The following is a 13,313-nucleotide window of genomic DNA, read 5'->3' as shown; positions in this document are numbered from 1 at the left end:
ACCGTGCGGCGCGTGGCGTAGGGTACACTGTACCAGTACTAGTCATTTCTTTTGCTGTCCCACTCGCAGACAAAAAGAGGGAAGAACGAATGTCTATATGCCACCGTATGAAGATTACTTTCTCTCATCTTGTCTCCACGGTCCTTACGCGAAACATACGTCTGTGGCAGTAGAATGGTTCTGTAGTCAGCTTCAAATGTCGGTTCTCTAAATTTTCTCAGTACTTTCCCTCGAAAAGAACGTCGCCTTTCGTGCAGGGATTCCCATTTAAGTTCCCGAAGCATCTCCGAATACTTGCGTTTTGCTCGAGCCTACCAGTAACAAACCCAACAGCCCGCCTCTGAATTACTTCGATGTCTTCCTCTAATCTGAGCCGGGGAGGATCCCAAACACTCAAGCAGAATTCAAGAATAAGTCGTACCATCGTCGTACATGCGGTCTCCTTTACAGATGAACCACACTTTCCCAAAATTCTCAGAATAAACTGAAGTCGACCATTCATCTTCACTACCACAAGCCTCACATGCTCATTCCGTGTCATATCGCCTTACATCGTTACGCCTTGATATGACAGTGCCAAGCAGGACATTAGCAACACTGTATTTGAACATTATGGACTTGTTGTTACTACTCATCAGCATTAAATTACATTTTTCGTAGCTTCCATTCATCACACCAAAGAAAAATTTTGTGTAACTGGGCGAAGAATATTAATAACCAATGGAAAGTGATAAACGAAGAGCGATGAGTACAGCAAGAAGTATCTATTGACGTGACATCGTCAAAAATTTATTTCGTTCTGTAAGACCACAGATAAAACACACAGAACTGCGGTGGCACCGTCATTCACTGCGAATCAGGCAGGAAATCTTTCCCATCAGGTTACCTTCCATTCAGAAGGCTGTTCCACTCATCAACTGTTATATTGAATTGGAAATAATAGATTTCAGCTATCAGTCGTACTTTTTCTATTTAATTGGCAGATATAGATTTGAGCTACAAACTAGCCATTCTCAATGCACTATCATCTTTGATCAATGCACGTAATGCCCGTTGGTCAGGCTTCATCTACAGTTCATTGGTCATTCAATGAACTGTGGATGAAGCCCGACCAACAGGCATTACGTGCTTGATCAAAAATGTTAGTGCAGTGAGAATGGCTAGTTTCTAGCTGAAATCTATATCTGCCAATAAAATTTAAAAAGGACAACTCATAGCTGAAATCTGTTATTTACAAGGAAATCTTTCTCCCGCTCACACTAAAAGATCTGCATCTCGTTTTAAGACTTACGTGCGTCTTATGATATATCACTAACAGGATATTTTAATAGAGGCAAACCAACAACCTGGATACTGAAGAATAAAGGCGTACCTGTAGTAGGCCGAAACGGTGACCTAAAAACAAGAGTAAGTAGGTTGAGTTCCTGAAACTACCAAACACCTGTTACTGGAACGTGTATGAGGATCAGCGACTGCTCTGTTAGCTTCTTCGTTACGAGTACACATTTGGCCGTGAATCGAATGTGATTCGATTCTTTGCCATCGATTTCATCATCGCATCTGAAATCTTTGCATCTGTCATAGCTTCGATGACGTAATAGAACTACCTTATCTCCCTGGTGAACTTCATCGATAGTATGGTGTTGTAGGTATGAAATTTTCACCTTCTCTGGCACTCATCGAAGGTCTCTTGTAAGTATAGTTCAAGACCTTTACGTAATTTTGATTCACGTTGACATTTATTAGGCTATTCCGCACACTCATTTCAGCAAATGCTTTGTGGCACTCAATGAATTCTTGGTGCATTTTTTTTTTTAGGTTTAGTTGAACGTTATGGGTATGTTTCACGTTGGGAAGAGGTAACAAAGCTTTTAAAAATTATGTTTGACTTGTTGGTAGGAGTTTAATTATTTGGTAAGTTTATTGGTTGGTAATTTAGTGAAAACCTGAGATGCTACGCTCAAAGATTTACGATATACGAGTATCAATTCTATTTTTGACTCAGTCACCCAAATTCATTAACATGACTCCCTTGCTATTTACCTGATGTTTTTTATTTCACTAGTTGGTGATGGTGCCTGTTGTGTTGGATGTGCCTCAATGGTTAACACATAGAGCGACCAACACAAAACACATCTAAAGCGTTGGTTACTGGTAATCTGTCTCCCTTTGTTCATATTACTGCTTGTTTTAGACCCTCTAGCTGCTATTTCGGCAAAATGTTTTCCTTCTTCTGTTTTAGTTTTGTTGCCTGAAGGTTTTAGGTACTGTGTCGGTGAGAGATGAGTTCTAATTCTGAGGCACCAGCACTTCCACTCCAGTAATCCATTTCCGTGGCTAGTTGTTGATCCTTTACTTCACCTGTTGTGACAGTGCGGTGGTGCTAAAGAAAAACCCACTCTTCTCCTTTCGTACGGGAGTCTAGATCTTGACGGTATTTCCAAATCTCATAACAACAACTGCATCCCGTCGAAGAAATAGCTTTTCGAAAAGCATTCTGATGCACCAGTCCTTTATTTTGTCTTAAGAAGGAATTGTTTCTTTTTTAAAACAATCTAATTTGAGAATGCTTGAACTAGTCTTTGATCACCAACCGTCTGACATCTATGTATCATAGTTACTTCTTCAATGTAATTCTTTTTGTTACCGAGGAAATATTCTATCGCATATCTGATCCCCTACAAGGATTGCTACCTTGCCTCTGATGGAGTGCCTCAAATGATCGGTCGGGGAGTTCTATGTTAGGAGATAAGGGAAACGGAATGCGATCCACAACGGTGCACCGTTGCTTCCAAATTAGGAGGCGCCTCAGGAGTTGAAAGTATCATTAACGACGTGAAGCCAAACTTGCTAAGCAATCAAAGCCCAGTTTTAAATTCTAGTAGGCCAAACTGTGGTTGATGCCATGGAAATGCACCAGAAAAAAAACGTGGAATGCAATAATTCTCAACCAGGTCTTGAACCTGGACGGTAATAGAAAACCGCAGTCGGTAAGATAACGGACATTCATTAGAGGCGCATGGAATATAAAAGGGATCGATAATTAATCAGATGTTTTAAAGAAATAAATAAATCTAGAATGGATGTAAAAAGTCTAACACAAACGAGAAGAAAAGGAGAAATAAGACTATGCGTCTATATATGGTGGTATCAGAAAGCAGAGTTGCATTGCACTCCAAGTGTCTTCTATTGACTAGGGCTATGCTTCACCACAACTCGAACTAGTCGAATAGATCACGTTACAGTTCTGGAAATACCTGTGCAAACATTTTACTAGGGCTGTGCTTCAACACAACTACAACTATTCAAATAGCTCACATCACAATTCTGGAAATACCTGCACAAATAGTTTACTAGGACTGTGCTTCAACACAACTCGAACTGTTCGAATAGCTCACGTCACAGTTATGGATATCTAGTTGATAGAAGAAACGTTACATCTCGGGAACTATTGAGAAAATGTGCCTTAGAAGTAGAATTAGACATCAGGACAAGAAGCAAAATTGTGGCTAAAGACAGTCCGTATTAGGTAAGGCAGGTATCTTGGAATAGGTCAAAAGAAATGGAGATTTAAGTGAAAGAATAGTGTATTGGACTAAGAATAAGGAAGCCGCGAGAATAAGTCTCCTCAACGGCCAGAAATGGGAAAATCGTTATCAGAATTTTTGCCTGGGATGGAGCTAAATTCGAGGATGAAAGCTCGCAAGAGGAAGTCGAAGGAGGCAAAGAAGATATTAAAATACCAACAAAAGCAAGGCAAAATGTTAGCAGACTGAAATTGTTAAATGTGCTCGTGCAGGAAGTAGTGGAAGTTAACTGCTAAATCTTCGCCATCATTTTTACTAAAAACTTAAATGTTAAATATCCGTCTTTTGCGTTTACGAAAGAAAGTAGAAAGTTTTGTACAAATTATAGGAGTGTAATTTGGTTAGTGGCTAGCCCCTCAGGTCCGGTCAGTCATGTGTAGGCATTAACTTCATACATAAACAACGAACAGAAAATTGTACTGAACGAGGGCATATAGACCATTTAACATTTTTTGAACTAGAAAAGATGTATGACGCATTGTCACTAAATAAGTTGTGGGTCTGCATGATGAATAATGGTGTCTTAATAATCTACACTCCTGGAAATTGAAATAAGAACACCGTGAATTCATTGTCCCAGGAAGGGGAAACTTTATTGACACATTTCTGGGGTCAGATACATCACATGATCACACTGACAGAACCACAGGCACATAGACACAGGCAACAGAGCATGCACAATGTCGGCACTAGTACAGTGTATATCCACCTTTTGCAGCAATGCAGGCTGCTATTCTCCCATGGAGACGATCGTAGAGATGCTGGATGTAGTCCTGTGGAACGGCTTGCCATGCCATTTCCACCTGGCACCTCAGTTGGACCAGCGTTCGTGCTGGACGTGCAGACCGCGTGAGACGACGCTTCATCCAGTCCCAAACATGCTCAATGGGGGACAGATTCGGAGATCTAGCTGGCCAGGGTAGTTGACTTACACCTTCTAGAGTACGTTGGGTGGCACGGGATACATGCTTACGTGCATTGTCCTGTTGGAACAGCAAGTTCCCTTGCCGGTCTAGGAATGGTAGAACGATGGGTTCGATGACGGTTTGGATGTACCGTGCACTATTCACTGTCCCCTCGACGATCACCAGTGGTGTACGGCCAGTGTAGCAGATCGCTCCCCACACCATGATGCCGGGTGTTGGCCCTGTGTGCCTCGGTCGTATGCAGTCCTGATTGTGGCGCTCACCTGCACGGCGCCAAACACGCATACGACCATCATTGGCACCAAGGCAGAAGCGACTCTCATCGCTGAAGACGACACGTCTCCATTCGTCCCTCCATTCACGTCTGTCGCGACACCACTGGAGGCGGGCTGCACGATGTTGGGGCGTGAGCGGAAGACGGCTTAACGGCGTGCAGGACCGTAGCCCAGCTTCATGGAGACGGTTGCGAATGGTCCTCGCCTATACCCCAGGAGCAACAGTGTCCCTAATTTGCTGGGAAGTGGCGGTGCGGCCCCCTACGGCACTGCGTAGGATCCTACGGTCTTGGCGTGCATCCGTGCGTCGCTGCGGTCCGGTCCCAGGTCGACGGGCACGTGCACCTTCCGCCGACCACTGGCGACAACATCTATGTACTGTGGAGACCTCACGCCCCACGTGTTGAGCAATTCGGCGGTACGTCCACCCGGCCTTCCGCATGCCCTCTATACGCCCTCGCTCAAAGTCCGTCTACTGCACATACGGTTCACGTCCACGCTGTCGCGGCATGCTACAAGTGTTAAAGACTGCGATGGAGCTCCGTATGCCACGGCAAACTGGCTGACACTGACGGCGGCGGTGCACAAATGCTGCGCAGCTAGCGCAATTCGACGGCCAACACCGCGGTTCCTGGTGTGTCCGCTGTGCCGTGCGTGTGATCATTGCTTCTACAGCCCTCTCGCAGTGTCCGGAGCAAGTATGGTGGGTCTGACACACCGGTGTCAATGTGTTCTTTTTTCCATTTCCAGGAATTCTTTGGAATAATAATCGGAATGAAAATGGCTGTATACGAATTGAGAAATGCAGTTTTGAACCCGTGTACGCGCCAGCTCAGTGGAAATGAGTAACGCGTTATCAAAGGAAACCAAAATTAGCAAAAGGTTTCAACCGGGTTGTCCGCTGGATCTGCTGTTATTTAAATTTTATTGGGAAGGAGTGTTAAAGAGATCGAAAAGTAAACCTAGCGTGACGGAAACGTCAGAGAGAGATGATAAACTGAACTCTCTCTTATTCTTTGACGATTTGATAATAGGTGAAAATAGTATCGACTCGATCTTTAAGGTGACATAGTTGTTGAAATATATGGCTAACGTAGTTTAAAAATACACATAAATCAAATTGAGTATATGACAGCTGGCCGAGACGAGCAGCATGATTTTAATTCTGGTCTTCGTAATATGGAATTTTATTCTCCTTTTAAATGCCCGTCAGTAACCACATCAGCGAATTAAAAAAGGAGTGTGTAAGAAAATAAACATAAAAGTGGACAAGAGAAGAACTTTATTGCTAAACTGAACTGAATTCTTTGGAATAATAATCGGAATGAAAATGGCTGTATGCGAAATGAGAAATGAAAGCATTCCATACATGACTCAGAAGTTTGGCATATAAGATAGAGGCTAAAGGATCAATAACTAGCCATGGAAATGGATTACTGGAGTTGAAGTGATGGTGTCTGAACTTTAGACCAGATCAAAAATGGTGAAAGTGGAGCGTACAGACAACTATAGAGTGTAAAGGGTTATTGTTGTTAAAAAATAGTTCAAATAGCTCTGAGCACTATGGGACTCAACTGCTGTGGTCATTAGTCCCCTAGAACGTAGAACTACTTGAACCTAACTAACCTAAGGACATCACACACACCCATGCCCGAGGCAGGATTCGAACCTGCGACCGTAGCAGCAGCGCGGCTCCGGACTGGAGTGCCTAGAACCGCACGGCCACCGCGGCCGGCCGGTTATTATTGTATTCCCATTTATAACGGGTGATAAATTGTTAACAAATTATTGTTCGAACAGTAAGATACATCAGGAATATTGAAAGACACAGCGGCTTCTGTACCTTACCCTGAGCCACTGTACTGCGCTCTCTGGCCACGACTCGTTGAAGAAACTGATAATTCCGCTGTCACGTTCCAACGAAGGTGAGAGGCCCCACTCTCCAGGCTTGACTAGTCTTGTCGTGTAACTGTTCAGCCCAAAGAAATCCGCCGACCCTGTGAAATACAAAACAGATTCATTAGCAACGTTCATTGAAGAAACGTTATAGAAACACTGTGCATAGCGACTCAGTTACCAGCTTGTAGTCTGTCGACTGGTCGTAATCCAAGGATAGTATCTTTTAATTCAAACGAAAATAATCGGTCTCCCTAGTTCGATCCCTGTGGCTCTTTTGTTTCAGAATCAAAATCGTGAATCACTCTGGCTGAAGACTTCCCGTAGGAGGAGTCATCGTCATAATGACAACAGGTTTTTCAAATAAGGAGGCGGAGCGAACAGGTTCTTGGTTCCCTCACATTCCCCTAAGGCGGGACAATACAGGGTTAATAGTGAGAAATGATCAGCGACATGATGATTTCGACGGCAGTGCGTAAAGAGTATGCGGCTGGACAAGCAGTCTGCTAAAATTATATCGCAATGACAATAATCTTTGTTCGCACTTTCGGACCTCAGGCTGAAGACTGCTTACGGTGGAGTTACAGGAGGTCAATGCATGAAGTAGGTGTCTTTGAATCGGAACGTGGGAAGTTAGAAATATGAAAGCTGTAGAAAAATCTGGGAATCTAAAAAGAGAGATTAACGGCTTATAGTAGACAGCGATTTCCGACGTGCAATGGAAACAAACTGATTTCTGGACAGATGGTTATAGCGTAAGAAAAACAGCATCAATGAATGGTGTAGGACTATCAGATGTTGGCATCGATACCAATAAAAAAGTTGTTAACAGGCTAAGTAAAATTGAGACACACTGTAAGCGAATGAGTTGTATGACTAAAACTAACTCAGAACCAATGACCTTCTAGACGACTATGAGGGTAAATAGGTTAACTGATAAAACCGTAGATTCCATACAATACTAGTGTTGCACGGGCTCTACGATACATTAGCCATGGAATGAAAGTACTCTTTTCGTTTATAGTGGACATGAAGATGATGTAAGTGTTGCGCCGAAAGTAGTCGTTTGAAATAAAATTCATTAATGATACGGCTGCGCTTGTTCGTTTTCTACAATTATCTGCTTCAAATTTCTTATGAATCCATATTCAGATATGCACAGATTTTCTTGTTGCCAGCTACGCTTCGCTGAAACCTACATTGAAGTTCTGTTTGCTGCCCTTGAAACTTTCTAGCACGGCTGTTAAATCATAGCGTGTCTTTCCCATCCCTTAAATCCTCGCTCGACACGTGCTTGTCGAAAGGGTACTGAACAATACTTTTGAACTATACCCATTTGTACTCCACATCACGTGCTCAGAACTGAACAGAGGAGTTTCACTACTCAAATACTATACATTTTGTACCCAGTAACACTTGTTAAGCGAAAATATGATCCTACCTTTCTTATCATTCCGCGTAAAACACGACGTCGTCGATCACATCGCAAACTTACCGTCGGTGATATCCTCATCTGCGTAAACTGGTTCAAAAATCACTGTTTGTTGCTCGGAGATACATGACGTTAGCTTCACGACCTAATTCTTCCCCTCGACTACTCGAACTACTTTTCGGATGCGACGTTCTATAATCTCTCACTAGTCCCTGTACCAGGTAAGAACTCTGATCGCTTGACGCTCCCCGGCAAATTGAAGTCTCCTTCCGTTATAATAGTACGATCAGGGAAAGCACTCACTATTCTCATCTACTACTTTGTGAAGCGAACTTACACTACAGCGGCTGACGCAGGTGGTCTGTAAAAGCATCAGATTACCATGACTGACGCACGTTAAATGGTAAAGTTCACCCAGATTCTGGCGACTATACGGACTGCAGTTGGGGAAACCCATTGACATAGGCGATTTCAACGCATGTCGGATTCTTGTGGCCCGGCACCTGAGATCGAGCACCTGGGAAACGGCTGTTCTCATGCTACTGTTGTGAGGATCAATGGAAAGTAGCTGAATATCCACGATGTTCAGAAACTTGCATTCTGTGCCACACCAGACAACAGAGTATCATCCTGGTGCCGACGCAGGTGCTTAGGAGCTGATCGGACAGAGAAATTGCGGAATCCCAGCGGTCGTCTCTTACTTGCTCCTTTAATGACCCAAAGACACTGACAATTACGATTGCAGAGGGCACAAGATCTTCAAGATTAGAGAGTGAGTCTATGGAAATGTGTCCCCTGGACGGACGAATCGTGTTTCTTGTTAATCTAGCTCGGTGGTCGTCTCCAGATACGACGTCAGACAGGTGACTGTCTCGGAACATAACACAACCCCACTGACGCAGGCCGATGTAGTATGCTGTGCGGGAGATTCACCAGGATAAATATCCTTGTCAAAAGGCCAGAGCCGCACTTCAGCGGTTTGAGAAGCGTGACAGTGAACTCACGCTGATGCCTTGGCTGCAAATTTCACCTAATGTGAGCCCGATGGAAACACAGCTGAGGCGTTATGGTGCACCAGTTTAGCACTCCATAACGAATTGCCCGCAATTTACTGGAATCGTATGATCTGTGTGTGTGGACGTAATCTATCACTTACCATTTTAAATTTAATAGACCATTGATAATCTGATACAGATGGTGTTGGTTACACTTTAGAAAAGACAATTAATGGAGGAAAGTCGATTTTTAGCTTCTTCTGGCACATTTGATGCCAAATTAATCCACTGTTCTCATTTCGGCTGTTGGCGCCCGAAGGGCGTAATGTTTCGACGACTGGTCCTGACACGTTCATGAGGTGCGTGGTCTGCCTGATTATTAACACGCCTGATAAGAGCGTGACCAACTGGACGTATTGTTGTGTCTTTCGGATGCCAGCAGCCGGCATTAGTCCGCGGATTACTTTATAACAAGCGACTGTGCCCCTTCAGATCGTATATACATGGTACGTACAACCACTGAACTCTATAAAATTAAACCACGACGCACCATTAAGAAATTATGCGAATGCGACAGAAACCGGTAAATGCGAGGTACATGTGAGGGGAAACAATTTCAGAAAATTGGATGATTTATTCAAGAGAAAGACCATAACAAAATGAGCAAGTCAGTAATGAATTTGTCTACCCCTGACCCTTATGCATACAGTTATTCGGCTTTCTGTGATTGTCACATCTGTTGGATGTCCTCCTGAGGGATATCGTGCAAAATTTTGTCGAAATGGTGCATTAGACCGTCAATATCCCGATCTGGTTGGAGAGCCCTGACCGTAAGACTCCAAAACATTTCCGTTGGGGAGAGATCCGGCGATCTTTCTGGCCAAGATACGGTTTGGCAAGCATGTAGACAAGCAGTAGAAACTCTCACCGTGTGCGGGTTGGGATTATCTAGCTGAAATGTTAGTCTAGGATGGCCTCCCACGACGGGCAACAAAACGGGGCGTAGAATATCGCTGAGGTGCCGCTGAGCAGTGAGGGTGGCGCAGATGACAACGAAAGAAATCCTGCTTTGAAATGAAGTGGCCACCCGGTCCATCACTCCTGGTTCTTGGATCGTTTGACGTGCGACAGTCACGTTGGTATCCCACTGCTACCCTGGGCGTCTCCAGATTTGTCTTCGGTCTGGAATCTCATTGACTGGAGTGGAATTGTCTTCAGTGGGTGAGTATCTCGCACACTGCGTTGTGTTTCTACTGCTTGTCTTGGTGGTTGTGAAACACTACCTTGACCAGGTAGGCCGCCGGATCTCCTCCCCCCCTTCCCCCCCAATTGACAAAATTTGGAGTATTATGGGCAGAGCTCTCCAACCAAATCCCCATTCTGACGATCTAACGAGCCAATTGGACAGAAGTTGGCACGATATCTCTTACGAGGACATACAAACAATTCTGTCAATCAATGCCTAGGCGAATAACTGTTTGTATACGGGGCAGAGGTGGACAAACGCGTTACTGACTTGCTCAATTCGTGAAGCTCTTTTCTCTGATACTATACTCATTTATTTTTCTGTACATGTACATTGCATCTACGTATTTCCGTCCCATTCCGATATTACTTCGTGGAACATTTTTTGGTCTTAGAGTATGTGTCAAAAAGTAAAATGGGAATATACGCTGGCTTACAAATTGCGATGAGTTTCAATGCGTTTATAACAATTCAATGTGGCCATTCGCTGCGAAAATTTCATCAAAAAAAGAAAATAAAAATCAAACGATTACTCAAGCGCCTTTCCCTCAACTGAAGCAACAGTGTTCCTTACAGGGCGGGCTTCGAACCATGCCGGAGATAGCAGAATATACATTATGGTGAAAAATATTGCCCTCTAATGACGGCCCCCGTAAGGTGTCCTACCTTTGATGTACTGCTTCTCCTCTTCGGTGAAACTGGGCAGACGAGACCTCGGCCGCCCCTCTGCCACGCTGTTGTTGTCCACCCTCTGGCGGACCACGACCGGGTAGTCGCCGTCCACGAATATCGGGTGGGCGTACAACCCCATCTGCAATCACATAGCCCAAAATGCTTAACAGTTCTTCCAGTTATTCCATTACCTAATTGCCAACATTTTTTTCCGCTTATCAAGATCGTTTATAATTGTTGTTGCTGTGGTCTTCAGTCCTCAGACTGGTTTGATGCAGCTCTCCATGCCACTCTATCCTGTGCAAGCTTCTTCATCTCCCAGTACGCACTGCAGCCTACATCCTTCTAAATCTGCTAAGTGTATTCATCTCTTGGTCTCCGATTTTTACTCTACACGGTGCCCTCCAATACTAAATTGGTGATCCCTTGATGCCTCAGAACATGTTCTACCAACCAGTCCCTTCTTCTAGTCAAGTTGTGCCACAAACTCCTCTTCTCCCCAATCCTATTCAGTACCTCCTCATTAGTTATGTGATCTATCCACCTAATCTTTAGAACCCTTCTGTAGCACCCCATTTCGTAAGCTTCTATTCTCTTCTGGTCCAAAATATTTATCGTCCATGTTTCACTTCCATACATGGCTACACTCCATACAAATGCTTTCAGAAACGACTTCCTGACACTTAAATCAATACTCGATGTTAACAAATTTTTCTTCTTCAGAAACGCTTTCCTTGCTATTGCCAGTCTACATTTTATATCCTCTCTACTTCGACCATCATCAGTTATTTTGCTCCCCAAATAGCAAAACTCCTTTACTACTATAAGAGTCTCATTTCCTAATCTAATTTCCTCAGCATCACCAGACTTAATTCGACTACATTCCATTATCCTCGTTTTGCTTTTGTTGATGTTCATCTTATATCCTCCTTTCAAGACACTGTCCATTCCGTTCAACTGCTCTTCCAAGTCCTTTGCTGTCTCTGACAGAATTACAATGTCATCGGCGAACCTTAAAGTTTTTCGTTAATGATGAAGAGAACAGAAAATATTTTGAAATTGGGAGTTCACCACATATTTTGTCTCAATTTCTGTGGGACAATAAAAGGATAAGGCTGTATCAGCGACCAGATCATTAAGTAAATCAGCAGAATGTGAAAAGCAATTTGTACAGAAATGTGTGACTATTTACAGAAGGAATTTTAAAAGTGTGGAGCAGTGTTTTTGTGCAGAATTCATTCGTCTTATTTAACGGAGCTCTTAAGTAATTAGTAGAAATAAGTTTTCAGGAGCGGCTACCTGATAATCATGACAAGAAAACTGCGACTTTGAGGGAACATTGCTTTGCTTGGTGAGGCTGAGAGTCGACTAGTGTTTTCAGCGCTTGGGATCAAAGTTTTTGTGAGCTTATAAATTTTGTACTGAGTCGGTAATTTCTCTGTTTGATCATAAGCATCGAGTATCTTAAGAATTTTTTTTCAGGAAGAGCTTCGACTGAAACTAACTGGACATACTAAATAAACCGAAGTTATTGTGAGGCATTACCAAGATGCACGTATTAGACGAAGGTAACATAAGTTGCCTGAAAATATTACGAACACTTTGAGCAACGATGCATCAGATTTGAAATGGAACTATCTTATTATGGTTAGCTTTCTTAAGACACCTGTTAACAGCCCAGTGATATGATATACATGATGAGACAAAATGAGTCACATCCATAGTGGCCATCTCACCTTTTTTTCTTTTTTTAAGGACATTCCATTAGTTCAGCTTGTGGTGTTTCTCAGGGCAGAGCGGTTTTATCTCTGGTAAGCTCAGACCAACGATATAACCAATGCCTTAGTTATCACCCTGGGCGAAGTTTCCGTGGTTTGATGCGCAATGAGGCACCCTCATGGCCATTATAGAGCTCAGTTAGGAATATTATGGACCGTGTGAGGTGGAGGAGAGCGGCATTGCGTGAACGACTTGTTTCTCCTATGGTGGCTCTCTCTTCCGGCCACGGAATCGCCTTTTGAAGGCTGGATAACACTGCTGCATTGGTCCGCATACTGCTCGCTTCGTTTCCCCATTTCAGTTGCATTTCACTCATTTCAGTTGCTATAGTATGTCGTGCCACGAGACTTGATACGATTTGGCGTTATGTTAAGGGCTTAAAGAAATGAAATACTGGATGTCGCATGAACAAAGAGCGCTGATAATCCTCATTTTATAGTGAACAAAGCAGTGTCCCAAAACCTTTCCTCTACATCAGCTTCACCATTTTCTAAATGGTTTTCCCA

General features: G+C 43.4%; 1 protein-coding gene across 1 annotated transcript in view; it reads right to left on the bottom strand.

Annotated features, from left to right (window-relative positions):
* Nucleotides 1-13,313, bottom strand: part of LOC124805754 (myrosinase 1-like) — a 59,918-nt gene that overhangs the window by 12,403 nt on the left and 34,202 nt on the right. The window contains exons 7-8 of the mRNA XM_047266322.1: nucleotides 11,023-11,167; nucleotides 6,637-6,785 (exon numbers count right to left, since the gene is read on the bottom strand). Coding sequence (XP_047122278.1) covers nucleotides 6,637-6,785; nucleotides 11,023-11,167 — 294 coding nt within the window. The remainder of the gene's footprint in view (nucleotides 1-6,636; nucleotides 6,786-11,022; nucleotides 11,168-13,313) is intronic.

Source organism: Schistocerca piceifrons, chromosome 7 (assembly GCF_021461385.2).
Source record: "Schistocerca piceifrons isolate TAMUIC-IGC-003096 chromosome 7, iqSchPice1.1, whole genome shotgun sequence".
Lineage (NCBI taxonomy): Eukaryota > Metazoa > Arthropoda > Insecta > Orthoptera > Acrididae > Schistocerca > Schistocerca piceifrons.
Note: the sequence above shows the minus strand (reverse complement) of the source record. Positions and strands in the feature narration are given on the sequence as shown.